This window comes from Rousettus aegyptiacus, unplaced genomic scaffold (assembly GCF_014176215.1).
Source record: "Rousettus aegyptiacus isolate mRouAeg1 unplaced genomic scaffold, mRouAeg1.p scaffold_m13_p_11, whole genome shotgun sequence".
Lineage (NCBI taxonomy): Eukaryota > Metazoa > Chordata > Mammalia > Chiroptera > Pteropodidae > Rousettus > Rousettus aegyptiacus.
The window spans coordinates 92753221-92779954 of record NW_023416286.1 but is presented as its reverse complement, the minus strand read 5'-3'; the positions used below and the strand labels follow the sequence as shown (position 1 = coordinate 92779954).

The 26734-nt window shown below is 51.6% G+C and overlaps 1 protein-coding gene across 2 annotated transcripts; it reads right to left on the bottom strand.

The window, feature by feature from the left end:
* Window positions 1–688: 688 nt before the first annotated feature.
* On the bottom strand, window positions 689–9826 carry CBY2 (chibby family member 2). 2 transcript variants are annotated; one of them, XM_016143798.2, is made up of 3 exons: window positions 9752–9826; window positions 9392–9472; window positions 689–1876 (listed from the first exon to the last, which is right to left on the bottom strand). In XM_016143798.2, exons 1-3 carry the CDS (start codon window positions 9824–9826, stop codon window positions 689–691), a joined length of 1344 nt encoding a protein of 447 aa, XP_015999284.2. The 2 variants fall into 2 exon arrangements, with proteins under 2 accessions (XP_015999284.2, XP_036084230.1); XM_036228337.1 differs by lacking the exon at window positions 9392–9472.
* Between the last annotated feature and the right edge of the window lie 16908 nt (window positions 9827–26734).

The following is a 26734-nucleotide window of genomic DNA, read 5'->3' as shown; positions in this document are numbered from 1 at the left end:
GTATTCAGCACTAAAGAGGAGTGAGCCCTCTAGCCGTGGAGCGCCACAGAGGACCCTTAAACACATGCAGCTAAGTGAAAGAAGCGGATCTGAAAAGGCTGGGTACATGGCGGGCGATTCTGACTCGGACATCTGGAAAAGGCAGCATCCTGGAGCCAGCGGAGAGATCAGCGGTTGCCAGGGGCTTGGGGGGAGGGGGCTGACTCAGTGCAGCACGGAGGGTTTCCGGGGCAGTGAAAGTAGCCTTTAGGATACTGTGAGTGGACACACGTCATTACGCATTCGTCCAAACCCACAGAACGGACGAGACCAGGAGGGAAGCCTAAGGTGAACAGAGGAGTCTCCCCGACGATGGCGTGGCAACACACGTTCATCGCCTGTGACAAACGCACCCTCTGGGGGGCGCAGGAGGTGTCTGGGGGAATCTCTGTGCCTTCTGCGCAAGTGTGCAGTGAGCCTAAAACCGCTGTAAAAAAAAAATCAGAGAGAAAAAGGCAGAGCGGCAGGGCGACGTCACTGGCCCCAGGCTTCCCGCGCGCCTTTATTGCCCCTCGGAGTGTGGGAAGGGCCCCCGTTCCGCCGCTGGCCGGGCCGCGCTGGTGGGCAAAGGGGGGCGGCCGAGGCGGGTGGTCTCCTCCGGCAGCGCACGCCGCGCCCCGAGCCGGGGGCGCCGGGGGCGCGGGGGGCCTCAGACCCTGCTGGGCTTCTTGAGGTCCTTGCTCTTGGCGGGCATGAAGGCGTACAGCTCCTCGATGAGCATCTCCATGCGCGCGGTGACCTCGGTCACCGTGTCGATGACCAGCTTCTGCTGCAGCTTGAGCTTGTTGTTCTCCCAGAGCGCCTTGTCCTCCTGGCACAGCCGGTGCTCCTGGCGCAGCGCGTGCAGCGCGCGGTTCTCGTCGCGCAGCAGCCGGTTCTCGTCCCGCAGCGCCTGCAGCGCCTGGTTCATCTCCCGCAGCAGCTCCAGCGCCTGGCTCGCGTCGGGCAGGCCCGCGGCCGCCTTGCCGTCCTCGTCGCCGGGCGCCGCCGCCAGGTTGCTCACCATCTCGCGCAGGGCGCGCAGCGCCTTGCGGTCCTCCTGCGGGCTGGGGGGCGCCTTGAGCTCCTCGAAGGGCGACGCGAGGCCGGCGGCCTGGTCGGCCAGCAGCCCGGCGCCGTGCGGCTCCTCGCGCGGCGAGGCCGCGGCCGCGCCGTCCTCCGCGGGCGCCGCGGGGCCCTCGGCCGGCGCCCAGTACGCCTGCCTCTGCTCCAGCAGCTGCTGCAGCGCGCGGTTCTCGGCGCGGAGCAGGCGCAGCGCGCTGCTCTCGGGGCCGCGCGGCGCCTGCAGCGCCGCGTCCTTGGGCGCCGCGTCCGCCGCCCCGGCCGCCGGGTGCAGCGGCGGCGCGGCGGGCGCGCGGCCGTCGTCGCGGCCCAGCGCCACCTTGCGCTCCTCCCAGAACACCTGCAGGATCTTGTTCTCCTTGCGCAGCGCGCGGTTGTCCTCGCGCAGCGCGCGGTTCTCCTCGCGCAGGGACTTGTTCTCCTCCTGCAGCAGGTACTCCTTGGCCAGCCGCTTGTGGTGCAGCTTGTGGTGGAAGGACGAGGACGGCGAGAAGTGCGGCGACGGCAGGCGGCAGGTCTCGTTCACCCAGCGCCCGTCCTGGAACACGAACATCTCGTCGCTGAGCTGCACGCGCGGAGGGTTGTAGTCCAGCTCCAGGTCCGCCTGCGACGTGGGGCGCTCCATGGGGTCCAGGGGCACCGACGAGAAGCGGTTCAGCGGGTGCGAGTGCTGGCTGGCCACGCGGCGGCCCGGCCGGGGCAGCGCGGCCTGCCTGGCGCAGCGCGGGCTCGGGTACAAGTTATGGAGCCTCAGGAAGGGCTCGGCCGTGCCCCTCTGCGGAGAGAACAGGGGGGCCCAGAGTTAGCGCGCGGCGGAGGCCAGGCCGCCCGCGGCCGCCCCGCCGCGATGCCCTGGGCTGTCACCGCCCTCACGGGACTACACGGTCGCTCCCCACCGTCCCCTGCACGTCTGTCCTACGAAACTGCGGGCAATGGAATAGCGCACGCTGCTGGGGGACACGAGGTCGGGCTCCCCCCGGCCCCGCGTCCCTGACCTTCAGCAGGGACCTCTTGGGGGGCGTTTCTGCTGAAAGACCCCGATGAGTGTGTATCGTTGACTCTCGGGTGTGGGTGGCGGTGTCCGGACCGCGCGCGCCTAACGCGCCCGCCCGCCCCGGAAGGCGCGCCACAGCCTCCTTGTGCCTGGGACTGGACAGCGGGCGCTTCAGGGCCCTTTAGGACAGTGACGTCACCGACAAAACGCGCAGAAGGGTGGAAAACGTGGTACTAACTAAACCGTGACAAGGACGCCATTTCACAGCGTGAGGGCTGAAACAGGAGGGGTCCTCCGCGGACATGCGTGGGCCAGCCCATGCCAAGAGCTCTGTGCGCCACTGGGGGTGGCCTCGCAAGTGCCATGGCTATCGGTTCGGGTGTCACAAATCAGTTTCAGTGAAAAAAACGTTAGGCAAATGCACAAGCGTGGACTCCATCAACAATGACAACAATGAACTGTCATAGCGGTGAAAGGCACTGGCTTTGGACCCACTGTTATCGGTTACGAGAAGACAGGTAAATTCCTTGAGCTTGAGTTTTCACTTTTTCAAATTGGGAATATGCCAACTACTGCCTTGTGTCACTGACATATTTTTAGGATTAAAAGAGGAAACGTACGAAAGCCCCAAGCGTGGGCGCTGGCACGCTTCTGTCACCGGGCAGGAGGCGCGGATGCTGCTGTCTGGGTCCCACAGTCAGCCGGGGCAGAGGGGCGGCACGAATCCCCCTGCGGCCACCCGAATTGCTGTGCCCAAAGCGGCGGCGCTGTTGGTCAGCCTCGCCTTCCCCCTTGCCTCATTCTGGCTCGCTCTCTGCTCTGAGTCACCTGAGTCTGTCTCGCCATCAGCCCCTGACCCATCTAAGGAAACAGTGCATGGCTCCAAGCGGAGCCCCGCGGATAATTTTGGAAAGGAAGCACGCTGTCCCGAACATACCACTGAACAGTGGGAGTGCAATGCGTGGTGACCAAGACAGCAAAGGATACTGAGAAATTCACACGCAGGAATTCATGGGGGGTGCCATGCGCCTCAACACCGCCACCTACAAGGGGAATGGATGCTCAAGACTTCAACCCAGAAAGCCAGGAGCGCTCACACTTCGGAGCTCGGAGGAATCACCGGAGTGAGTGCTAAGTGCAGATTTCAGAGCCCCCTCCTCGGAAGGCTGGTTCTCTCTGGGCTTTGGTCCAGGGATCTGCATTTCTAACCAGCTCCCCCAGCTGATTCTGGCTGCAGGGAGTCGGGATAGCTCTCAGCCAGGTAGACTGTGCGGTTCTCCCAGGTGGGGGTTACGCCAGGGTGAAAGGCTGAGACGTCAGGTCTGGGGTCACAAGGATTCTCATCCTGGTCCTGTCACCCTCACTGAGACCCGGATTTTTTCACTGGTAACGAAGAGGGAGTCAAACTATGATCTTAAAGGCCCCCTCCAACACTGAGTATCACTGAAATGGGCCCGTCGGATGGCAATACTATGCGCCTGGCTGAGTTCACAGCACTGTCATGAAAATCGAATGTGGTAACAAAGGCGAAAGTGTTATTTAAAACTGCCAAGTGCTACAGAAGCGTACGGTATTGTTATCAAGAAGAGCAGGCTTCGCTCATGGAAGAATGCCGACAGGTATGCAAAGAGCGGTGAGCAGAGTGCATCCTGGAGAGGAGGCAGGAACTGTAGCGGTAAACGTAAATAAAAATAAGATCGCGGTAGCTCCCTCTAAGTATACCGAAAGCATTTCACCCAGGTACATCATAACACTTTCCAAACAGCAGTTCCTTATTTTTTAGGTTATTGTCACAATTTTACACAGACGATAGAAACCAAGTCAGGTTAGCTACCATATGCTCACACACACACATACACATATATATACACACACACATATATATGCATACATGTATATAGTTATATATCTCTGCGTGTATGCAAAAATATGTGTATGTAGAGATATATAATTTGCACAGGGAATAAAGTTGGTTAGAATTCCTGAAGCCCTGCAGAGCTAGATACAAGCATAGAAGACACAGTTCTATGCCATTAACTTTGCAATAAACACATGTCATTGACTCTGTGAGGATGAGCTTAATTTCCCAGGTAGCGAGGGTACAAGGGCATTCTGTAATCAGAACCTTATTTGCTTGAAATAAATCCAGCCTCTATGGCTTCCATACTCCTCCCGAGAAAGCACACTGGTCTTTGTGGCCGGACCTGTGATCAACACACCCACACCACATCCTTGTAAATTTAAGGTCGCCTGATTCAGATTTCTGGGCAGGTCGGCCAAGGTCAATAAGGAGTGACAGCAGAGAGGTCTTCTCCGTCCTCGGACCAGAAGCGACGCAGGGCTCCGCCTCAGCAGCGTCCCGCTCTAGGTGGCATTACCACAGAAAATATGCTTTTAGTCAACAGTGTGCATCCGCTCTTGAGAAGGAAAGGGAAGAAGGAGACAAATATCGAGCCTCGATTTTGTGCTGGGCCCTGAGCTGAGCATTCTTCGCACCCGGTTCATTTAATCCTCACAACGCTGACTTCCTAAGGCACCGTCATTATTCCTATTGTGCAGATGGAGAGGCTGAAACTCAGAGAAGTTAAATAACTAGAAGTTAAATAACAGACCCAGGTCGGGCCACGGATTTATCAAAGGACTTGCATTGCAGTACTTGGGGGCCGAGACAACTTTTCATTAACTTTTTCTTATGGAAAATTTTCAAACACGTATAAAAAATAGTCTAATAATTACCAGATGGGTACGTTATCCCATGTACCCATCGCCTAGCTCCAGCCATTATCAAATTGAGGCCGCACTCGCTTCTCATAAACCATCCCTCAATTCCACAACCACTCCCCTTGCCGCTGGGTTATTTTATGTTATTTTTATTTTGCCGCTGGGTTATTTGAAAGCAAACTGTAGACATTGTATCATTTTATCCATAAATACACCAATATGTATCTTTTAAACAAAACCACAATAGCATTGTCAACCTTTTAACATTCAAACAATGATCTCTTAATATCAGCCAATACTGAGTCACTGTGTCCAAAGTCCCCCGACTGTCTCATTCCTCCGAACTCCGTGCTCATTCGAGCCCGTCACATGCCCTGATATTTTATTCTGCATCTGCCGATGTCACTACCTTGCAGTGGTTCTCCTATGTTCTGTCCCATCTTCTCCCCAGATGAATAAATTGCAATTCCCCGATGACAGTGACCTGTCCCTCATCTTTTGACATCCCTAGGCCTGGCGAGGCTTAAACGTCCCTGGCCCAAAGCACTATGGCAAACGCCGACTGTATCTCTTCATAAAAGGGCCTTCCCCAAAGCGAGCATCTGAGCTAAGCAAACACACGCCGTATGAAATCCTGGGCCTCCTCAGCCGGTGTCTGGCGCCGGCTCCTTCTCAGTAGCTCGCCTCCATCAGTGGCATCACTGGGCTGCTTTCATGGGCCACACTAACCTGTCCTTGATGTCCTTGAGCCCTGGCAACAGATACAGACCAACAAAGAGCCCATGGGACACCCCGAATGTTCTCTTAGGCCTGGGGGATAGAGCCCGTGGCAGCAAGGCCCAAGTCCCCAGAGCAACATGACCTGAGTTGCCCTCGAAGGAAGGACTGTCTCCTCGCTGATCCATGGGACCCAGACCCAGCAGGTGGGAAGGAGCAGTGTCGGCTTCTTCGTGGAAGAACGGGGCATGGGAGCGGGCGACAGAGGGGCGTACGGCTGGCTCACGATGCCACCTCATCAGGCCTCGCTGGGAAGGTGACCGGGGGACTCTGCCCTCAGGAGACTGCGCTCACAGTTGTGGCCTAAGATACGTGAAGGCCGGGGACCCAGGAAGGGCCCCGGGTGCGGGCATCTCCCTCGCAGATGCCCGGATGCCACCTACGGGCGGGAGTCCTTCCTCGGTATCGGGCCTGGCCCTCTCCCTGTCCTCTCCTTTTTAAATGCGAGTGGTGCTGGAGGGGAAATGCTTGAAATCGCCAACAACCGTGTGCCTGTGCCAGGTCACTGGCCTCCTGGCAAGTGGAGGGCACGGAGGAAGTGGGCCACTGGGATGAAGGTGGAGGCAAAGGGCAAAGGGCAAAGGGCAAAGGGGAGGTGATAAGATCAAAGTCTCTTACCGATGCTACGGGGTTTCTCAGGAACGGGACTCTCTGAGTGAGACCATCTGAGGTGAAATGATGGGGTTGGTGGCCTACCATCTAACGAGTTTGGGGACAGGACTGGACAGCAACCGGCCAGGCTTAGCTGACACTCTGAAGCTCTCTCCAGTCCCAGAGAAGTGGCTACCACAGACTTGAAGAGATGTCTGAAGGCCCGTAGACACCAAGCCTGTTGGCCAAGCTTTTTAAGCACCTACTTTGCCAATGGCACTAAAGATTATGGTCAAGAACACTCAGCCACGTGACCTATGTTCAGGCATGGGGAGCTGAGGGGCCCGGAATGCCAGCAGGAAGAGCCACACACGCTACGAGAGTCCAGACGAGGTGACAAGGCTTAAGCCCATGATCACATTGTTCAGTTAACTCAGCTCCCTAGTCCCAGGATAAAGTCGACATAGGTTTTAATAAACGTGAACATGTAAGGGGATAATTCGCAGGCCACTGTGATTCATGTCGATAGCATTACAGCATTCACAGCAAAGAGGATAAAGATGCCACCGTGTCTGGTAGTTCCCAGCCCATCGTCTAACATAGAATCTCACGAAATCTTCCTCCTAACAGTTAATTCAAGTTGGCCCTGATACGGGCATTGTCGGCAGGTTCCACAGCTTCTGAAGAAGAAGCCCAAACGAAGGGGACTGAGAAAGGCAACTAGGGGGGTGGGGATGGGGAGGCGGGGGTGCCTTCAGCGTGTATTCTGATCTGGGTGCACCCTTCATTAACGATCATTTCCATGAAACTCACAGAGAGCGCCCCCAGGCCAGGCCAGGCCAATGCAGGCCAGAGCTGAACCCCGTGCAGAGGTGACCCAAGGTCAGCGCGCTTGGGCAGGACGCAATGTCGATAGCTAGCGAGTCAATGAGCTGGAGGGAAATAGATCAGAAAGCACAAATATTTAATGTGAGGAAGAAAAACTGGGAATCGACAAGACCTGGGAAGCCCTGAGCGTGAATCACAGGCATTTGCAATGTGATCGAGAGGCCCGAACGCCCGGACACGCTTCCTGAGACAGCGCTGCTGACCCGAGCCCCTTCTCAAACGAACGCGCTCCGCCCCAGCGTAGAGCGGCATGTGGGAGACACATGCAGGGAGCTCGGGGACAAGCACTTGGGTAGGGGGAGAGGCGGCACTATGTCCTCAAACCAAGAGGAAAAGCAATGGGCTGAGATGCGGGCTGGCCCAGCCCGCCGGCCTACGCCCAGCCTGGGGCGCAGTGCAGAGAGCCGGCGTTGACCTGGGTTCAAGCCCCTCACTCCAGCTCTGCCCTGCAGCGGGGCTGCTGGGGACCCCAGTCCCCGCACTCGGACCGTCTCTGCCTCGCACCTGCGTGGCCCAAGGCCGACACATGAGCAGATCCGCGCTCCATCGACAGCTGCCCCTCCCCCGCTCACCGCATCAACCTGCCCCTGCGGGCGCACGCCATCTCGCTGGAGGAGGTCCAGGGAGTTCGCTGGTCCCTCTCACAGCCCGGGAGGTGCCGCGTTCACACAATCCACACAATCGAAACCTGCAGATGCTACGCCCCCTCCCCCCCCTGCACCGCACGCCAGCCTGGAGCATCCGGGTAGGTGTCCGTAAACCCGCTGTGTGACCTGTGTCCCCATGGCAGGTGTACGCATGAGGCACATCTGTCCACATAGGGCACTCGCGCCGGGGCAGCAGGTACCCTCTCCCCCCATGTCCTCCGGACCCCTACAGCGGCACCAGGCCCCGCAGCACAGGCAGTGGGCGGCCCCAGGGCAAGCGGAGGCTTGTGAGAGCGCCCCAGTTCCGTGCGCCTCCCTCCTCCCCCGTGCTGGGCCGCTTCTGGGAGGGGGGCAGGGAGAGTTCTGCCTCACGCAGACGGAAGGCTGGCCATCCCTGTCACATGACCGGCAGGCTAGCATCCCTCTGTCACGTGACAGCCGCTGCCCACCTTAAGCAGTGCCATCCCCAGCCCCACCCTCAGGCGCCCCGATCCCCTAGCAAAGCAGAGATCGATCTTCCAGGGCTATGAACCCACCAAAGTGGCAACACTCACCACCAGGAGAGTGGTCAACAAGGGAACAGCCCACGCATTTCATGGGGGAAGAATCGGACCTAAAACAAGGTTGCCATCGCTGTGGAGCCACGTGGGCAGGCCACCCCGGCTGACGAGCGGTCAGCTTGCGCTCCTAGCCTCGTTAGCAGAAACGGAGACGCGCCTGTTTATCACAGGTTTAAGGGCGGTGAGAAAACACGTAGCCAGAACGTTCTCTTCCTATATTTTTTTCTTGAACGTGCTTGCCTAGATTGTCACAACTACCTCCACCAACAGAAGGAATGCTGACGGTTTTTCTAATCTTGTTCTTCTGAAAATTCTTAAGAAAGAGAGAGCTTTAGGGAAAATACACCCCGCTGGGGATCACGCCTGTGCCCACGCGGCGCGGGGGGAGCGTCCGCGTCGTTACCTCTACATTGGGTTCCTCCACCCTGCACTTCAGCCTCTCCGGCTGTACCGCCATGGTCTTCCAGCTGGGCCTGAGGTGACTCTGGAGAAGCCAGGCTCCCCCCTTTGTGACATAGCAGTAGAAACAATCCGATCAGAAGAACCCACCAAGGAAACGGCCACGTCGCAGGAGGAGCCCCGAGGATCCGCAGCCCATCCAGCCCCTGGCCTCCGCTCTGAGCCCTCGCACCCGCCGCCTCTCTCTTCCCCGTCTCCCACACACTGCAGGCCTTAACTCTCTCAGCACCTCCAGACGGCCCTGTGCCCCTTGGTGTGTGTACTGGGTTCTTTGCTCGTGGATTTCGTCACATGCCTTTGATCCGAGCCCCCGTTCTGTTTTTCCTCCAGAAATCCAGGGCGGCTGCACTAGTGCCAGCAGATCTAACTTTGAGAAGATTGGCTTATTTCAGACGGTCACAGAAACGTCATGGGTGAGGACTAGAAGGTCTTAATCAAGTCACCTAACCCGCCCTCCTCACTCGAGGGACAAGAGACCCAACACCACGAGGGGCTACGAGACCTCCCAAGGCACACAGCTGGTTGGCAGCCGACCCACAACTAGAATCGAGGTCCTGACTCCTCTGCTCATCCTGCACCATCTTTCTGGAGTTTCGAACGAGGGTTATTCTGGCGGAAAGCAGTCGGCGACATCCTCCCGGGGGCCTTCCTACCTGAGGTAGCACCACATTGATGGGAATGTCTAGGCTTTCGGATCTGGTATCTTTTTTTCTTGTGAAATGTGGCCTCGAGTGCTGTGGAAAGGAGAAAATAAGATGTCCGCGTCCCAGCCCGACCTTGGGACCTCGGCTGCTCATCTTTCTACTCACTCACTCCCTCTTGTCAGTTAGGGACACTACGAAAAACCCGAGTCTCGAGGAATGGGAAGATGGGATCAGATAAAGGGCTTTATCAATGTCTGAACAGAAATTAGGACAGCGATTGTAGTCGATGCCGAAGGCTTTGGAACAGAGACAGCCGCGCCCACTATCTTTTCTGAGGTGGTTATTTCTATCTCAAGTAAAAAGCCATACCAATGTTAGATGCCAGGTATAGGTCCTATGCAGAAGCTGGTCACCAAAACACTCAGAACATTCCAGAGGTGACATCACAAAACAATATGGTGCTTTTCAGGGTTCATGGTCTCTCTCTCTGAGCATCTCAGGCGGGAATGAGGCATCTGTCAGTCAGGAAAATCTCACCTTGGCATGTCCGCATGGCTGGTCAGGGTCACTGTGACACACAATAGCCCCAGATGCTGACTCCCTGTTTGCCCACCTGGCTGCCATCCACATCCCCCTCCCCACCCCCACCAGGCTGGGCTGAGACCCCCATCCTCTCTCCCTTTTGCTTGGAGTTGGACCACTCAAGAAAAAGGAAGCATGAACTGAACTCATTCAGACCAAGAGAAGAAATATAGCATGAGATTTTTCCCACATCAGCCAATTCTCTAGTTCTCCAACACCAGTTAGACATCCTGCAATTCAATCCGACCTAACGCTACGACCTGGAGTTGGTGGCGGGTCCCACAGTTAAAGGGCTCAGTCCCACGAGACCGCCCCACCCCCGTTGGAGGCTGGTCTCGAGTCCCGGGCCATCAGCACTTCTGACCTGCTGGGTCGCCGGTTCCCACAACCCTTTCCACGGGCTTGCCGTCTGATAGACTAGCTCACGGAGCTCACGAAAGCACTATACTCACAGTTTTGTTATAAAAGATACAGTTCAGGAACAGCCAAATGGAAGAGCTGCTGAGGGCGGGTTGTGGCGGGGAGAAGGAGGGGTGCGGAGCTTCCGCGCCCCACCCGCACATCTCCCTCCCGGCAACTCCACGTGTGCACCCCGAAACTCTCCAAACCCTGTCATTCGAGGGCTTCGGGTGGTGGTTTCGTTATATGGTCACGAGTGATTAAATCATTGGCCTTTGGTGATTGAACACTTCCGCTGCCCCTTCCCAGAGGTGGAGGGGCGCAGGCTGGGAGTTCCAGCCCTCTATCCGCCCGCTGGTTCATCTGGTAATCAGCCCCCAGCTGGAAGCTGTCTGGGGGCCCCGCCCAGTGACCTCATTAGCATAAACAGGGAGTGCTCCGAAGCGGCTCCTTATGAATAATAAAAGAAACATATATTATTCAGGACATTTTAAGGATTTCAGGAACTCTGATCGAATCTGGGAACTAGGAACCCAAACTAAATACACATTTTTATTTTATCATAATAAACACTGCATCAAGACCACAGTGCTGACATCTGGGCCTCGTGAAAGGTGCAGCTCACCTCTTCGTGGTTGTTACTTCACCTAATCAGAGTCACTGGCATGTGGCGGGTCCTACCCTCCATGGGGTGCAGCCCAGCCGTGGGGTCCCTGAGCACATGGTTCTGGCCCATCGCAGCAGGTTGGACTGAGCCCGCCCTCCTGCAGGATGGGCCTCCAGGGCCAAGAAACACAAGCTGCGCCCTGCGAGGCTCCCCGTGGACGAAGGAATGGCTAGTAAGCCTGACAGATCTCGTGACTACTGTATAGATCGTGTGTCCTTCAGATGTGGTGCTGTTTACCTTGTGATTTTGCCCGCTCTTAGTCCCCTGCCTTCTCCACGCCTTGGTCCTGCCACACTTCTGGCCATCTTTACCCCAGTCCCGTCCTGAGGCCATATCTGGAGAAAGAAACATCCTCCCTCATTAAGCTCCTCCGTGGTTTGCTAGTGTGACCCCGAAGTTATAGCCATGGTACCGCGGGGAGCTTATGGCACAGTTCATTCTTCATTCCTGGAAAGGAAGTCTTACTATTGGATGCTCGCGAAAACCCCCGGCGTCCAGGCGACTGCGAATCGTTTCTTTCCCCATCGCAGCACCAACTGGTCCAGCACGGTCCTCTAATGGGCGTCCGGCATCCATCCCTTCGTGGGCTCCCTCCTTCCTCGCCTCCGCCACAGTCTTTGGCCTTTTTCTCCTCAGAGGCCTGGCTCCAGGGGGAGTGGCAGCCACCACATCTGTGGCTGACGGTGATGGCTCTCACAGGGGTAACGGTGACTCATTACCCACCGTTATCTGATTGAAGTCCCTCCCTAAACCCCTGTCCTGCAAGGGGGGGGGTGGTGCTGGGGAAGGAAAGGAAGTGAGGGACAAACGGAGTGTCCTCACGCATTGTCATGAAAAGAACTTTTCCTGACCCAAAGGGAGGGCACCGATAAGAATAAAGGAGGTTACAGAGAACGAAGTCATGGTCACTGGCGGCAGCAGACCTGGGTGCAAATCTGGAGGCCAAGAAACAGTTCCCATGTGCCGTCATCGGCTCGGGCCGCCATCACAAAGTACTACGGACTGAGTGACTTAAACAACGGATATTTATTTCTCACAGTTCTAGAGGCAGGAAGTCCAAGATCAAGGAGTCGGAAGATTTGGTTCCTAACGAGACCCATTCCCTGGCTTGCAGAAGGCCGCCCTCTTACTGTGTCCTTACATGGTAGAAAGAGAGAGAGTTCTGGTCCCTTTTCCTCTTTTATACAGACACTAATCCCATCTGTAAGACTCCATCTAAACCTGATCGCCTCCCAATGGCCGAACCTCCAAACACCATCACGCTGGGGACGAGGTCGCCAACATACGAATTTTGGAGGGGCGCAAACATTCAGTCAGTAGCACTGCGTGACTTGGGCAAGTCACCCCACTTCTCAGAGGCTCGGTGTCCTCATGTCCAAAATGAGAAAACTGTCTCTAATTTGAGATAACGTAGGGGGAAAAGCCAACGCTCAGCAAGCTCTCAATAAATAATCGTCGTTTGGCTGCCCTTACATCAAATTGCCCTGCTCCCTTCGCCTTAACCTCCCACGCAGCTGCCACACAACTGGTGCCCTATTAAAAACGCCACCGTGCGTGTGAGGGTTCATTCGTGTGCTTGTCCCACTAATCTCTGCTTTTAAGAGAGGAGCATGTTAGGCTGGGCCGTGCTGGTCCTGGTCACACTGCCCGTTGGCTGGGTTCCTTCCTCCTCTGCGGCTCAACGAGCATCCATCACTCGGCACCAAGAAGCTTCTCGCGATTTCACCCACATGCCTGTTATTACTCAGACTAACATCATCAGATGTTCTGTGAGCATCTACGATCCATGGGTGCTATGCGGAGCCCGGGGGCAGACGTGCCTCATGGGCTTCTAATCTAAAAAGACAGGTAGAGCAGAGACACAGGAGAGCGAGCACGCATCGGAGACTCTCCAGGTTCTCCTCGCCTGCAGCTGTCCGATGACGCATCACGGGGGAAATGCAACGAGCAGGAGGTCCACTGGAGGGTACGGGGCCTCCTGCTTGCCCCAGAGAGCCACAGAAGCTGTAGCTCCGGGTCCGGGCGTCAGAGGGGGCATGGGGCGGGGTGCACGTTCTGACCTTTCTCTCCTTCTCATTCGTTAAGGGAAAGGGAAGGTGTGTGGTTGTCGTAGAGTGTCACGACACCTGTCATCCTCAACTTCCATGAAGTGTTTGGGAACCTGCGGTATCTTTGCCACTTAGGGACAGGGGTGGCACCGCTCTGAAGCCAGAGGAACAGCCCAAGAACAAGGCTCTGGGCCAAGCTGCCCCGGGCACAGGTAAGGAGTGCTCACCTTCTGAGGAGCAAGAAGGCAGCAGCCAGCAAGGGCAAGAGGGGCTGCTGGCGAGTCCACCGGGCAACGGCTAACCGTCAACTGTTGGGAAAGGCTGGGCGGGAAGACAGCAACAAAATAAAACGGCAGCCGTTTGAAGCGAATGGTTGCTGTTGACAGAGAATCACTCACGTTTGTGGGACCATTGAAGGAAGCAACAGAGGGGGGCAGTGCTGGAAAGCGGGCAGCTGGCGCTTTCGAGGCTCGCCAATATCCGGGACGGCGACTCCTTCTCGGTGACGTCAGAAAGGACCCAGGTGCAGGGCCCTCAGAAGCAGCACGGAAACTCGGGGTGGGCGGGATGTCTCTGGAGCCGAGGACCATCCTCCCAACTTCCCTCCTCAGCGCAAGAGCCACTAGAAATCCCCCAAAGCTCTGACGCTTCCCTGATATTAGCTCATTTGTTTACTCGATCCAAGAGTGAGGTTTAACAGAAGATTATGATTTCACTGACGAGTGGAATATAAAACAAAAAAAAAGTCACGAACTAACAAAACAAACACAAACTCATAGGTTTGGACAACAGAATGGTGGGGGGGGGGCACGAATTGGGTAAAGGGGATCAAATTATATGGTGGCAGATGGGAATGAGGCTTCACGTGGTGAGCACACAATAGAGTTCAGATCTCGAATTATAATATCGTACACCTGGAATTTGTATATGTTATTAACCGCTGTTATCGCAATAAAGTTCACACACACACACGCACACATGCACGCACGCACACACACATCCAATGGAAGACTTTCAGTCTCTAAGAAATTCTCTTTTATTTTGGAAAAAGTCAAAAGAGGTGGCTGCGTGGCCCCTGGCCCCACTCTGAGGTGGCATCTGACCTGCTGTCATCGGCAGAAACCAGGGGAGCAGACCCCTCCACGTGAAGACAATGGAACTGTCCACGCCATGGGCTCGGCCATTGGGGGCAAAACTAAAGGCTTGTTTATTAGCACAGCTCTGATCGTAATGTACGTGATGCTGTGCATTTCAATCTAAGCAGAACTGAAAAGTCATCAGATTAGTTAAGGGTGTAATCTCTGCCATTAATTACCCATTAGCTGCCCCTTAATGACCATGAAATGCTTACCAAACGGCACGTGATCTCTGGACAGTGCCGAATGCACGGATTAGAACGCGCCTTCGAGGACAAACGAGGGTTCTCTTTGCTGCTTCCTCCACGATAGTTGATGAGCTTTGGCCTCTGAAAAACGTGTCTGAAACTGGATTTGCTTCACTCTGAGGAAGGACAATCTCTTGAGATGATCATCAGGGACGGTCACGCTGCCCAGGGCACGAACACGAAGTCAGGGCACTTACGTGGGGACCGTTCCGTCCCCAGCCAGCTGTGCGGCCTCTGCCGCCTCCTGTGGCTAAGCCTCAGTTTCTCTGGTGATAGAATGGGTGCGATAGTTCTTACAGGTCAGGGTAGTGGCGAGGATTAGATTAGACAACACAGGAGATGGAAAACTTTCAACGGTGGTGGGCGGGCGTGGCCCGGGACGGTGACCGATAAGCAAGTATTCATTGAAAAGGTCAGATGAACCGACATCATTATTAATAAACACTTGAGCTTTGTCTCTGAGCAAGGCACCATGCTGGAGGTCAGGAAGGAAAAGAAAGAAAAGAAAGGACAGGAGAAGAGGTCAGGTTCCATCTCTCACTCTCCAAAGGACTATAATCTAATTAGAAGAACTTGGAGAAACAAGAGACATGACGATAATAACAGCCATTATGTTATCGAGTGCTTGCTGTGTGTCAGGCACGATTATGAGCCCTTTGGGCATCATTTAATCTTCTCAACGATTTCGTAAGCTGCACACTATGACTTTTAGCCCCATCTTACAGATGAGGGAACCAATCCCCCAAGGAGTGAATTGCTCAAGGTCACTCAGGAAGTGCCAGAGCTAGGATCCGAGCTCCAATTCCACTCCCTTAGCATTGCCTGCTGGGGCAGGGGCAGCAGGGGTGCCCAGGCCTGGGAGGCGGAAGTCCCAGGTCTGAGTCATCCATACCGTCCGTGGAACCCCACACAAGGTGCTTCGCCTCTCAGAGGTTGGGGGCTTGTTATCTGGAGTTGACAGACCCCACTGCAAGGTCTGCTGTGAACATGAACTGGCGTGGGGGGCGGGGGTGGGGGTGGGGGGCACTTCACGGTGTGTAATAAAAGTTCAGATGCACCTGATTCTTCATTGCCACTGCTGTCTATAAACCAGAGTTTCTATCAACTGAAAATGCCCCGAGTCCCCCAGATAAAACCTGGACGCTAAATATGCTTCAGACTCTCTCGTAAGGTCAACCAAGATGACCTGTGGCATCGTATTGGAGATTTACATGGGAACATCGGGAAGCCACAGGCCATCAGCTACCAAATCTTCTCACAGTAAGTCCCACCAGTGTGATGTTTTGATTGCAAACCCCTGTAAGTATATTTCTTAACTAATAAATTTGATGTTTGTTCTAATGTACTATTACAGTACATTAGAACAATGTTGACATTTTTACAGTATAAACAAAGATCAAATAATTGTTTTATAATGTTATTTTATCTGTTCATTAATAATACAAAAAAAAACTTTGCTTCTACAAAAAAGTTGATCGATAAGTAATATTTTCTGGGAACGCAGTGTAATTAAATGCAGTTCCCTCTTTCTTAAAATCTGAGTTTAACACAGGGAGCCAAAAGTCAAGTTCTAAGTTCAGTTCACTTAGATATTTAGATTTGATGACACTCTTTGCTAAAGAGGCACCAAACAAAGATCTGTAGACCCAAATGGAAAAATACCTCGTTGACTGCAATTTTCAAATAGCAATACTCAACATTCAGTCCTATCCCCAAATAACGCCAAGGTTTTTACTAAAATTTGCATCCATTTTCAAAATCTTTTCTTCTTTAAAGTTTTTCAAAAAAAACTCTAAACTCTCACTTATAGTTAAAACACCATCTTTTTCATGAAGGCAAAAAAGTAACTGTTGTTGTTTATTGTCATGGCTCCTAAATAGCACTGTTAACAGCCACTTGTCACCACAAGAAAGGGTCAGCAAATTTGGAACACTTCTCCTTTTGTAAGAAAGATTACCGCAAAACTCCCTGTGGCACAAGAGACTCTTATGGCCTTCCTCCATCCTGGGACAGAGTACTGCAGAGGTCCTGGAGTTTCGTCCAGCTCTCCCACTTGTTAAAATCGGATTAACTGCAGCCATGGTCTCCTCTAGCTCCTTCTGCACTTTCGGCTTCACCTGCTTGTGGCAATGGTTTGACTACGAATTGCCACGCGGTGAGTACATTTCATGGGTGACACTATCCCCGTAAGCTCACCCCAGGATTCTCCTTACGCCCACTCAAAGCAGTCATTCCACCAGATGTCATTTTAAACAACTGTTCCATAAGAACTTTTTTTCTAGCAGTTCTTTATGATTGAGATTACATATTTTCTGGCACGTTTTCCTATAATTAGTTCACAAAGGAATATCACTTTGTACGTTTTATTATTATTGAAGAGGAAGTTCCATCCGTAGTTCACTCAGCTAGATAGCGAACACCAGTTGATTTCTTTCAGTACGCATTTCTTTGACGTGTTCTCTGCATCTATCAGCATATTTGCCGGCTAAGGGCTGAATATTCATTTCTCTCAATCGTTCAAAAAAGATTTATTGAGCACTTGGTATGAGCCAGTCACTGTCCTAGGTGCAGAGGGAGTAATGAAGGAAATTAGGTTCTCACGATGGAGCGAGCCGTTTCGGGATAAGGAAGGCCAACCTGAGGAGGCGGCATTTGCGCGAAGGCGTGAAGGAGGCAGGAGCTCACCAGGAGCGTCGAACCGCCAGGCGGCCAGTGTGAGGGTGGGGATGTGGCACACCAGCGTCACGGAATTTTTTTGTGACCAAGACAGGAAGCCACCGGGAGTATGCGACAGAGCGTGGCATGAGCCCACGGGACTGAAAAGATTTCTCTGGCCACACCATGGAGAACAGACTGCGATGTGGCAAGACAGGATACAGGACACATTTCCATCATCCAGACAACAGATGGACTACCATGGTTCTGGTCAAGGGGATGAGAAATCATAAAACTCTAGATATATTTTGAGGTAGAACCAATGAGATGTGCTGATGGATCGGGAGGTAGAGTGAGGAAAAAGATAAGGTACTACAGGGTTTTATCTTAAGCACTTGGAAAATGTTGTAGGCATGTGCAGGGTGGAGAGGGCCGAGCACAGGACCAGGGATGCGGATCAAGGATTCCGGCTGGACACGTGAAGCTGGAGAAAACTATAAATATCCCAGCAAAGGTGTCAAGAAATCAGCCGCTTATAAGAGTCTGGAGTTACAAGGGAGGCATTTGAAATAGAAATATAAATTTGGGACTTGTCAGTGTATAAATGGTATTAAAAGCCTTGTCACTATATTTTTTCCTAAGTATTATTTTAGCTGTATTTATTGCAGTAGAAACAGCAAGTATGTCTCCCCACGGTATGGAGCTTTTTTTTTCACTACTAAGTAAGAAACCTCAAAAGAAGCTTTTAAGCACTTTCCATTGCACTAATTAAAATTTTTAAGGATATTACACTGAATAGTACATTATTTTAAATCAATGAAAAAGACTGCAGACATTTTTATTGTCTGTTTTCCCATAATCGTGGCTTTGTACTCTTATGAGGTCACATTCCAAACACTAGACTGTGAGGCGAGGCTCATCTTTGGTGATGGTGAGTAGAAATTTGTATTTGCACAACTACTTCGTGATGTCACTAAAAAAGAGATCATGGAAGCAACCAAGATGTCCTTTAGTAAGTGAATGGATGAATAAATTACAGTAAATCCAGACCCTTTACATATAATTATATTTTCATTAATTATATATTATTTAGTGTCAAATGTATGTTATTCAGCACTAAAAAGAAGTGAGCTATCAAATCATGAAAAGAGCTGGAGGAACTTTAAATGCACATGATTAAATTTAAAAATCCAATTCGAAAGAGCCACATATTACATGATTCCAACTATACAACATTGGCCAGCACTGAGTGGAATGTAAGGAGGATGCTGGAGTGAGCTTACGGGGATAGTGTCACCCATGAAATGTACTCACCGTGTGGCAATTCGCAGTCAAACCATTGCCACAAGCAGGTGAAGCCGGAAGTCCAGAAGGAGCTAGAGGAGACCATGGCTGCAGTTAATCCGATTTTAACAAGTGGGAGAGCTGGACGAAACTCCAGGACCTCTGCAGTACTCTCTCCCGGGATGGTATTTACTCCCTTGCTGTCTCCCTGTGGGGTCCCCTTGGCCCGGCTGGGTCCCCACCCAACGTCACTGCTCCTTTGGAGGTACCTGACCTACTCTTCTTCTAAATTTCAATACCCCCGCCCTCCTCTCCTCCCTGGTTCTTGGTGGTGAAGGACCAGCTGCTACCATCAAGGCTTCTGCACTAACATGTGGTTCCTAGACCTTTACAAAGAGTCTCTTTGGTAAACAAACTCTCCTCAAATAATTCTGTTGCAGCACTCGATGTGTTTCCTGTTGGGACTCTGATTAATAACTGCGCTGCCTGAAACAGTGTGGGTTCTACCTGGCACCTTTAGAGACACAGTATCTCTTCTGGAACAGGTAGGCTGACTTAGAAAGTCAAGTTTTCTAGTGATTCTTATACCATTCTGGGTCCCAGCAGAAAACAGATGGCCACTCAAGTTTAAGATAAGTTCAGGATGACTTAATATTTATAAAAGGGTGAGTAAGGTGCAGGGAGACGCACCTGAGGGCATGGTGCAGCCCTTTGGGCTACTCATAGACCGCCGCTCCCATCCCAAGGACCAAAAAAGTTGAGGAAAAGGAGTGGTCATCACAATGTGGAGGGCAAGAGCGAAGAAGACAGCGCCATCTGGGAGGAGCAGAGTCCAGTGTAAGGCCACTGCCCGCCCGAAGAGATGCCGCAGGGGGAGTCGGGAGGGTGCCTGCCTGGACCCCACCAGCTTCCTGCTCTCCTACCTCCTGTCGAGGGCTCCCACGGATCAAAGCCAGGAAGTCAGAGGGCAAGAGCCCTCCTCAATGGAGTGGGCATCCCAGAGCCAAGAGACGGGCAGAGACTGCAATCAGGGAGCAAACAAAGTTACCAGCACAGCTCCCAAGTGGAAGGAGCTGATTACATCAAAATCTACCAGAGGCACATCTTTAAACAGATACGAATTCCCCAGAACCATCCCTGAAATCACAGTTAACATGTCAGGGGTGGAGCCTAAGCAATCTATGTTTTCTTTTTTAAAACATTACTTAAATGATTACAATGCACAGCCAAGTTTGAAATCCATGACTTTATAAGCCCTACAAACGACCTTGAAGATTTCAAAGCAGGTCACACAATCCCTTCTTACCACAAGTCCAAGCCCAACAGGACCAAATCACTTTAAGAATCTGCTCTAAAAAGACCACATTTTGTACTATTACAATGTCCTGTCTGGGGCAGCACTTATCAGTCAAAGCAAAACTTGTGTTACTTTCTATCCTCAGGTACTAAACCTTAGGACAGCTGAACCTAAGGATAAGTTTTGTGCACTTCGACATTATTGTCCTTTTACCCCTGAGTAGAAAATATAAGTAAAAGCTCCAAAAGAAAGACCCAATTCTTTGAAAACTCTTCTTACAAATCCAGACCCTCAGCTTTAAACAGTACCAGGATTGAATGGCTAGAGGGGCTGTATTTCCACGAGGACTACCCATTGGCAAGGCACATCATTCAGAAGTTTAACTTAAAGATTATTCTTCCCATTATGATCTTTGAAGTGAAATCAAGGGGGAAAAAATTGACAGTCTGAACTCTAGAATCTTGGCTTCAGAAATGCCTATTAATTCAATACGATAAAACTTGCAAACTCCCAGTAATCCTCAAGGTGCTCGTAAAATTGAAATTGATTCTGTGGAACTGTTTTCACCTACCATCATTAAGGAAAATTCCAGGTTAACTCAACTCTTAATACAGAGAGCATGAAGAAAAGTATTATGTCCAGAAATAGAGTGTCGGGAACACCGGGCCTGGGGCATGCGGGGAGGGGGAGCCCCGATCCAGACCTAGCATGTGCCTGCCACTGCAGATTCTGGGCCTGCAACTGCCCATTTTCCTAGGGAATTCAACGGAGGAAATAGCTCTTAATTTCCAATCACACGGCGCAGTTAAATGGCAAGCTGTTTCCCACAAAAGCAGTTGTATAGTCAACGTACCCACGTTAAGAGAAGCGTGGGCTTCTCTTGCATGGCCAGATTAACAAAAAGACTTCATCTGACTGGAGAAGTGGGAGGTGGGAACGTGGCCGAGGTACATCCATGTAGTAAACGGGTCCTCGGGGCCATGGTTGCAATTGCTAGCCTCCTGGGTCCTGTACCTTGAACGAAAGCTCTTCAATGTCTTTTATCGATTTCCAAACATATTAAATGGTAGTAAAAATAAGCCTACCTTACAAATCCTGTCGGGATCAAAATTCGCTTTCCTATGGGTCTGTCCCATTGTACCCAATAGTTATGTCCCAAGCTGCATGATGCCTACGATGGATGAGAAACCAAACGGTTGTCGAGTGGTGTTTAACTACTCTCAGAGAACTGACTTTAAAAGCACTTATTTATGAGAGTGGCTAAGAGGCCAGGTCCCAGGGACGGACTGTTCTATTTTCTTACTGTAGCAAGAATATGTTTCTGGAAATTAACCACCACTTCTCCTTTACCTTCAGTTTCTGTTATTCCAAGGCCCTTCTCCTCCGCATGCCAGCACCTTCTGCATTTACTACTTGTGTCAATGACAGCTTACTGATCGACAACAATATGTGCTTCCACCCCTCCGGGGAGTGAAGATGTCACTGGGAAGTGACGGCCGTACCAGAGACTGCATTTCACAGTCCCCGAGAGCTAGGTCGAGGCCACGTGACTGAGTTCCGCCAAAGGAATATCGGGGGAAATGACGTCATGCTTCAGGACCACCTCTGTCTGGTCACAGGAAAGACAAGGAACAGAACAGGATTCCTCATCAGCAGGGAGATTCCTTAAGTCGGTTCAAGAAGACAGATGTGGCCCTCTTCTCCTATGTGTCCTTAAGTGTCACATACTTTCCTAAGAATCAACGTGGCTGACCCCTTAGCTAGCATGGGCCTCTTTAAAAACCAGACTAAACGATCTTCTGGTCAAGATGGAGGAGTAAATAGGCGCTGTGCTCACCTCCTCTCATGACCACATCAAAATTATAACTAAACACAGAACAACGATCATCGGGAGTGGCCTGAAATCTGGCTGAACAGAAGTTCAACAACTAAGGACACACACAAAAGGCCACCTTAAGACTGGTAGGAGGGATGGAGACGCAAAACAGGCCAGTCCCACAACCACGTGTGGCAGTTAAAAATCAAGAGGGATATCTTGGTTGCAGAAACTCTCCTCGGAAGAGCAATACGCCCCAGCCCTGTGCCAGACTGCCCAGCCTGGGGGTCCAGTGGGAGGAAGAGAAGTCCCTAGAACCTCTGGCTATGAAAACCAGCAGAGATTGTGGCTGAGCAAGATGAAGGGCAGCTGGCGTCTCAGGCACACCTCCTAAAGGGCCCACACATGGACTCACCGCTGATGGTCTCTCTCATTCTGAGCGTCAATGCTGGCACCTCTGCTCGAAAGGCATCAGAGGCACACAGGGAGGGCTGAGTTGTCTGACTTCAGGGTGAAGGTTGGAGGGGCGGCTTTCTCCCAGGCAGAAGTGCTGGTGGAGGCCACTGTTCCTCTGTTGAGCCCTCCCCCTGCCCGTCGCGCAGATGCAGCCGGCCACTGTATCTGAGTCTTCATCAACTTGATTGACACCATTGGCCCCACCCAGGTGATTCCCTGAGGCCCTGCCCCTCCCAACTGGCAGACCCATCGAAGGTGCTTCCAGTGAATTTTCCGTATAAATGACCTGTCTTGGCTCATGCTGAAGAGTTTCTGAAAATCAAAGTTTCACAAAACCTAAACAAGCAGCATCTGGCCTCAGCATGCCCTGTGCCTCTTGCCGAGCACCCCCAAGCCTGGCACTAGCAGCAGCAAGCCTCAGTTTATGGCTGGCCCATTGAGGCAATTCCAAGCCCAGTATGGGTGATAGCCATCTGTAGATTGCTGGTGGCTCGTGCCAGGTAGCCTTAGGCATGGTATGGGCTATGGCTGAACTTGGCCTGTGGTAGGACCCCTCCCAGGAGGCACTGGCCTGCACACCTGGTGGCTGGCTTCCATCTGCACGGGAGCACCACTCAAAGCCACGTCTGAGGATGACACACCCAACGAGCAGATTAGGCAGACGACAGAGCCCTGCTAAAGCAAATCTTGCTCCTTTGGAGCCACCCCTGCACAACAGCTCCTCCACTGTAGTCACCAGCCAGTCTTCATGATGAATGAGCCTGAAGATCAATCCCTCCCACTGAAGTGCAAACAACAAACAAGGCTCAGTTACAACAGGTGGGCGCACACAACCCATCCAGGGACACACCTGGAACACTCAGCTCAGGTGAGCAGGGAGACTGAGCCACTGGGCCCCGCACTATACCTAACACTTAAGGACACTCTACTAAGACTGGCAGCTCTACCTAATACATAGAAAGAAACACAGGGAGGCAGCCAAAGTGGGAAGGCAAAGAAACATGTCCCAGATGAAAGAACAGAACAAAAGCTCCAGAAAAAAAACTAAACAAAATGGAGATGAGCGATCTACCAGATGCAGAGTTCAAACCATTGGTTATAAGGATGCTCAGTTCACTTAGGGGAAGAGTAGATGAACTCTGTGAGAACTTTAACAAGGAAATAAAAAAACATAAAAATGGGGATAGAAAACAAAAAGAACCAGTCAGAAGTGAAGGATACAATAACCAAAATGAAGGGTACCTTAGGAGAAATCAATAGTAGATTAGATGAAGCAGAGGATAGAATCAGTGATTATTTATAAGATAAGGTAGCAGAAAACACCCAATCAGAACAGCAACAGGAAAAAAAAATCCAGAAAAATGAGGACAGTTTAAGAGGCAGGCCTCTGGGAAACCATCAAGCATACAAACATTCGCATCATAAGGGTACCAGAAGGAGAAGAGAGAAAAAAAAGAATTGTAAACCTATTTCAAGAAACAATGATAGAAAACTTCCCTAACCTGGTACAGGAAATAGACATACAAGGTCATGAAGTACAGAGTCCTAAAGAAGATGAACCCAAATAGACACACACAAAGACACATCATAAAAAGACTTTAAGACAAAGGCTATAACAATAGACAAAGAAGGACCCAGTAATCCACACTACCTTGAAGGGACATGTGACCCCACATGTTCATTGTAGCATTATTTACAATAGTCAAGATATAGCGACAACCTGGTCATTCATCAACGGATAAACGAATAAAGAAGAGGTGGTATATATAATGGAATGTTACTCAGTCGTAAAAAAAGAATGAAATCTTGCCATCTGCAATAACGTGGATGGACCTAGAGGGTATTGTGCTGAGTGGAGTAAGTCAGACAGAGAAAGACAAATGCCATATGATTTCATTGCATGTGGGACCTAAATAACAAAATAAATAAACAAACAAAACAGAAAGAAACTCATAGATACAGAGAATATTTTGATGGTTGGGAGAGGGGTTAGGAGGGTGGGTGAAAAGTGGGAAGGGATTAAGGAACAAAAATTGGTAGTTACAAAAACTTATGGGGACATAAAGTAGAACATAAGGAATATAGTTAATAATATTGTAATAATTATGTGTGGTGTCAGATGGGTATTAGATTTATTGGTGTGATCACTTCATAAGTTATACAAATGTCTAACCACTATGTTGTACACCTGAAACTAATATAATATTGTATACCAACTGTAATTGAAAAGTAAAAAAAAAAAAAAAAAAAAAAATATATTAAAAAAATCAGACTGAGCATCTATTGAATGCCTATGATATGCTAGGATCTTTCACACACAAACACAAAATCTTATTTTTAAGAGTGGTAGAATTATCTCAGTGGAACTGGGTTAGAAACTCTGGTCAAAGAAATGCAAAGGACTTGTCCAAGGTCATTCAAAGAGAACGCAGCAGTGCTAAGGGTCGAAGCCAGGTTTTCTAACTTGGAAGGCAGTGATGGCGACGCCAATCCACAAGCTCCACTCTGCACAGTACCCCCGACTGGATCCCCAGCTCCCACTCGGCGGTCACTGTCAAAGACCCAGGCACCCAACACAGGATCTGAGGGGCACTAATTGAAACCTACCTGTCTCTCAGGGGCATCCTACTTGAGATTTGGAGCAAAAAAAAAAAAAAAAAAGTTTTTTCCAAACTGTTCGATCTGCATGAATGCATGGGCCGCACGGCCTGACCATCTGTCCACCATTATCCTCGTACAGCTGACCACTGCCGGCGTCATGCCGGCCAGCATAGGTTAATTAATTAGGATAAGCCAAGTTCAACGTAATCAATCAGGCACACCTAAGCCCTTACCGTCCAATAGTACCGGAAGCACACCATCGATTTGGGACACTGTAAAGGATTAACGACCAAAATGGAGCTACGCATAAGGCCTTGAACGTGCCGGCTCCGTGTTTGAATCAAGTGCGATACCCACCCGCCCAGCAGGGACCCTTCCAACCTACCACGGTTATCGATGAAAAACTCATGGCGCCTGGACACGTACAGGTTTCTCCTCGCGTGACCCGCTGTAGAGACACCTGGGACAACCCCTCCGTGAACCTTCCCTTTGCTCGTTTCAACCAAGGAGCCCAGGACACCCCAGACCCACCTGCAAGACACGAGGATCGCGCTGCCGAGGGGACCGTCGCGGGCCCCCCGATCGCCCCCCTGGGAAGGGCGTCCATTTAGTGACCCCGGCTTCTCCACTATGGGGCTACGACACATTTATCACCTTCGCTCCCCAAGGGGACTGCCGGACTATCTGTGCTATCGATCGTTTCAGCAATTTACCAGGTGAGGAATTAGAGTTATGGCTTCATAATGCGCCTTCCTTCGCTCCTTCAAGTTTGGTGCTAATTCAGTCCTTGCGAGAACGCTGGGCTGCTTGCACGCCCCGATGGCGATTGCAGGGGTGACGATTTATCCGCAAGACTTATCGAGACTCTCTGACCGCCGATCCGTCCCGGGCCGATGTCAAACACAGGATCAGGCACCAAGAGCTTATTCAGCCAAAAGAAAGAAGTAAGAACAAACAAAGGCCCCGCTAGACAGAAAATGCCAACGGTGGAAAAGGGAAGGTTTGCCTTGTTCTCGAAGGGTCACAGAGCTGGACTGCGCCAGGCGTGGGGAGGATGGTAGAACTCCCGCAAGGGGCACCGCGGACGGGAACGTTTCCCTCCCGCAATTCCCGGAGGCAGTGCGCGATTTACACGAACCGCTACAGGATTCCCCCGTTATCCGAAAGTAGCTTATTCCTGCGGTACGTCCCATGAGCCAAAACGCACAGGAGCAGTCACCTGGGGTGCACAAAATAAATCGGGATAAAGCACAGCCAGTCACACACGCAGTTCAGACCCCCGGTGGCTGACCGGCCGCAGAGATGCCAGCGTGATCCCCCAGGAGGGAGCTTGGCGGGGCCCCTCTACACACCTCCCTGCTACACGCTGCCGCGAAACAAATTCTGAACAGTATTTTTGCTTTTTGCCTTTTTTTTTTTTTCGTAAAAGGGAAAATCCTCTTCAGATTTCTTTCGGTTACTGAGAACAGGTACTGACGTGCGTCTTTCACGAAAGCGAGGAGGAGTCAAGCGAACTCGAAGAGCGGGGGGCTGGCTACCTGAAGCAGTCGACGTTTTTCAACCAAGGAAAACCAAGAAACAGACGTAAATGATCCTCATTCCAGTAAATTCCAGTTGCTGCTGCTGCTGCTGCTGCTGCTGCTGCTGCTCCTTCTTTTTTTTCCTAATCCCTCTCGGATGATTCTGAAATTATTCATTTCCTGGGCTGAAGGACTCGCTGCACTGCGAATTCTACTTGTAAGCCTATCCCCAACTCGTGGGCGACTGAGACAAGGCAATAGAGCCCAGTGAATTTCTCCAACCACCATACCCCCGAAAGAAGGACTGGCAAGGAGTCTTGGCAAGGAACTGCCCACCTGGGAAATGGCCACGCACTGTCACTCGGGCCAAAGCCCTCTAATCTATGACGGTGTCTCCCTCCCTGATTTGCATTACTGCACCTCCTCCTACCCCAGGGCCTTAGACATTTTTTCCTAACTGGCCCCATTATGAAAGTTTAATGTCATGGATATAGATTCTGTGCATCTGTTTGTACATTGTATGCAAAAAGGTAAAGGTTTGTTGTTGTGCCTCCCAAGAATAAATTTCGTCCCTCTTAGGAGCATCATGTCCCCTTTGGGAGGAAAAATACAGGCTTAACGTCACACTGAAGGTGCATCGGTT

Bases quoted from the DNA above. Each gene is read 5' to 3' on its own strand.
- CBY2 (XM_016143798.2), bottom strand. From the start codon at position 9,826: ATGTCACCTCTGGAATGTTCTGAGTGTTTTGGTGACCAGCTTCTGCAT. The intron at 9,473-9,751 runs GTATGGCTTTTT...TCCTTTCCACAG, and splicing joins ATACCTGGCATCTAACATTG to CACTCGAGGCCACATTTCAC. The intron at 1,877-9,391 runs GTAGGAAGGCCC...TTCTCTCCGCAG, and splicing joins TCAATGTGGTGCTACCTCAG to AGGGGCACGGCCGAGCCCTT.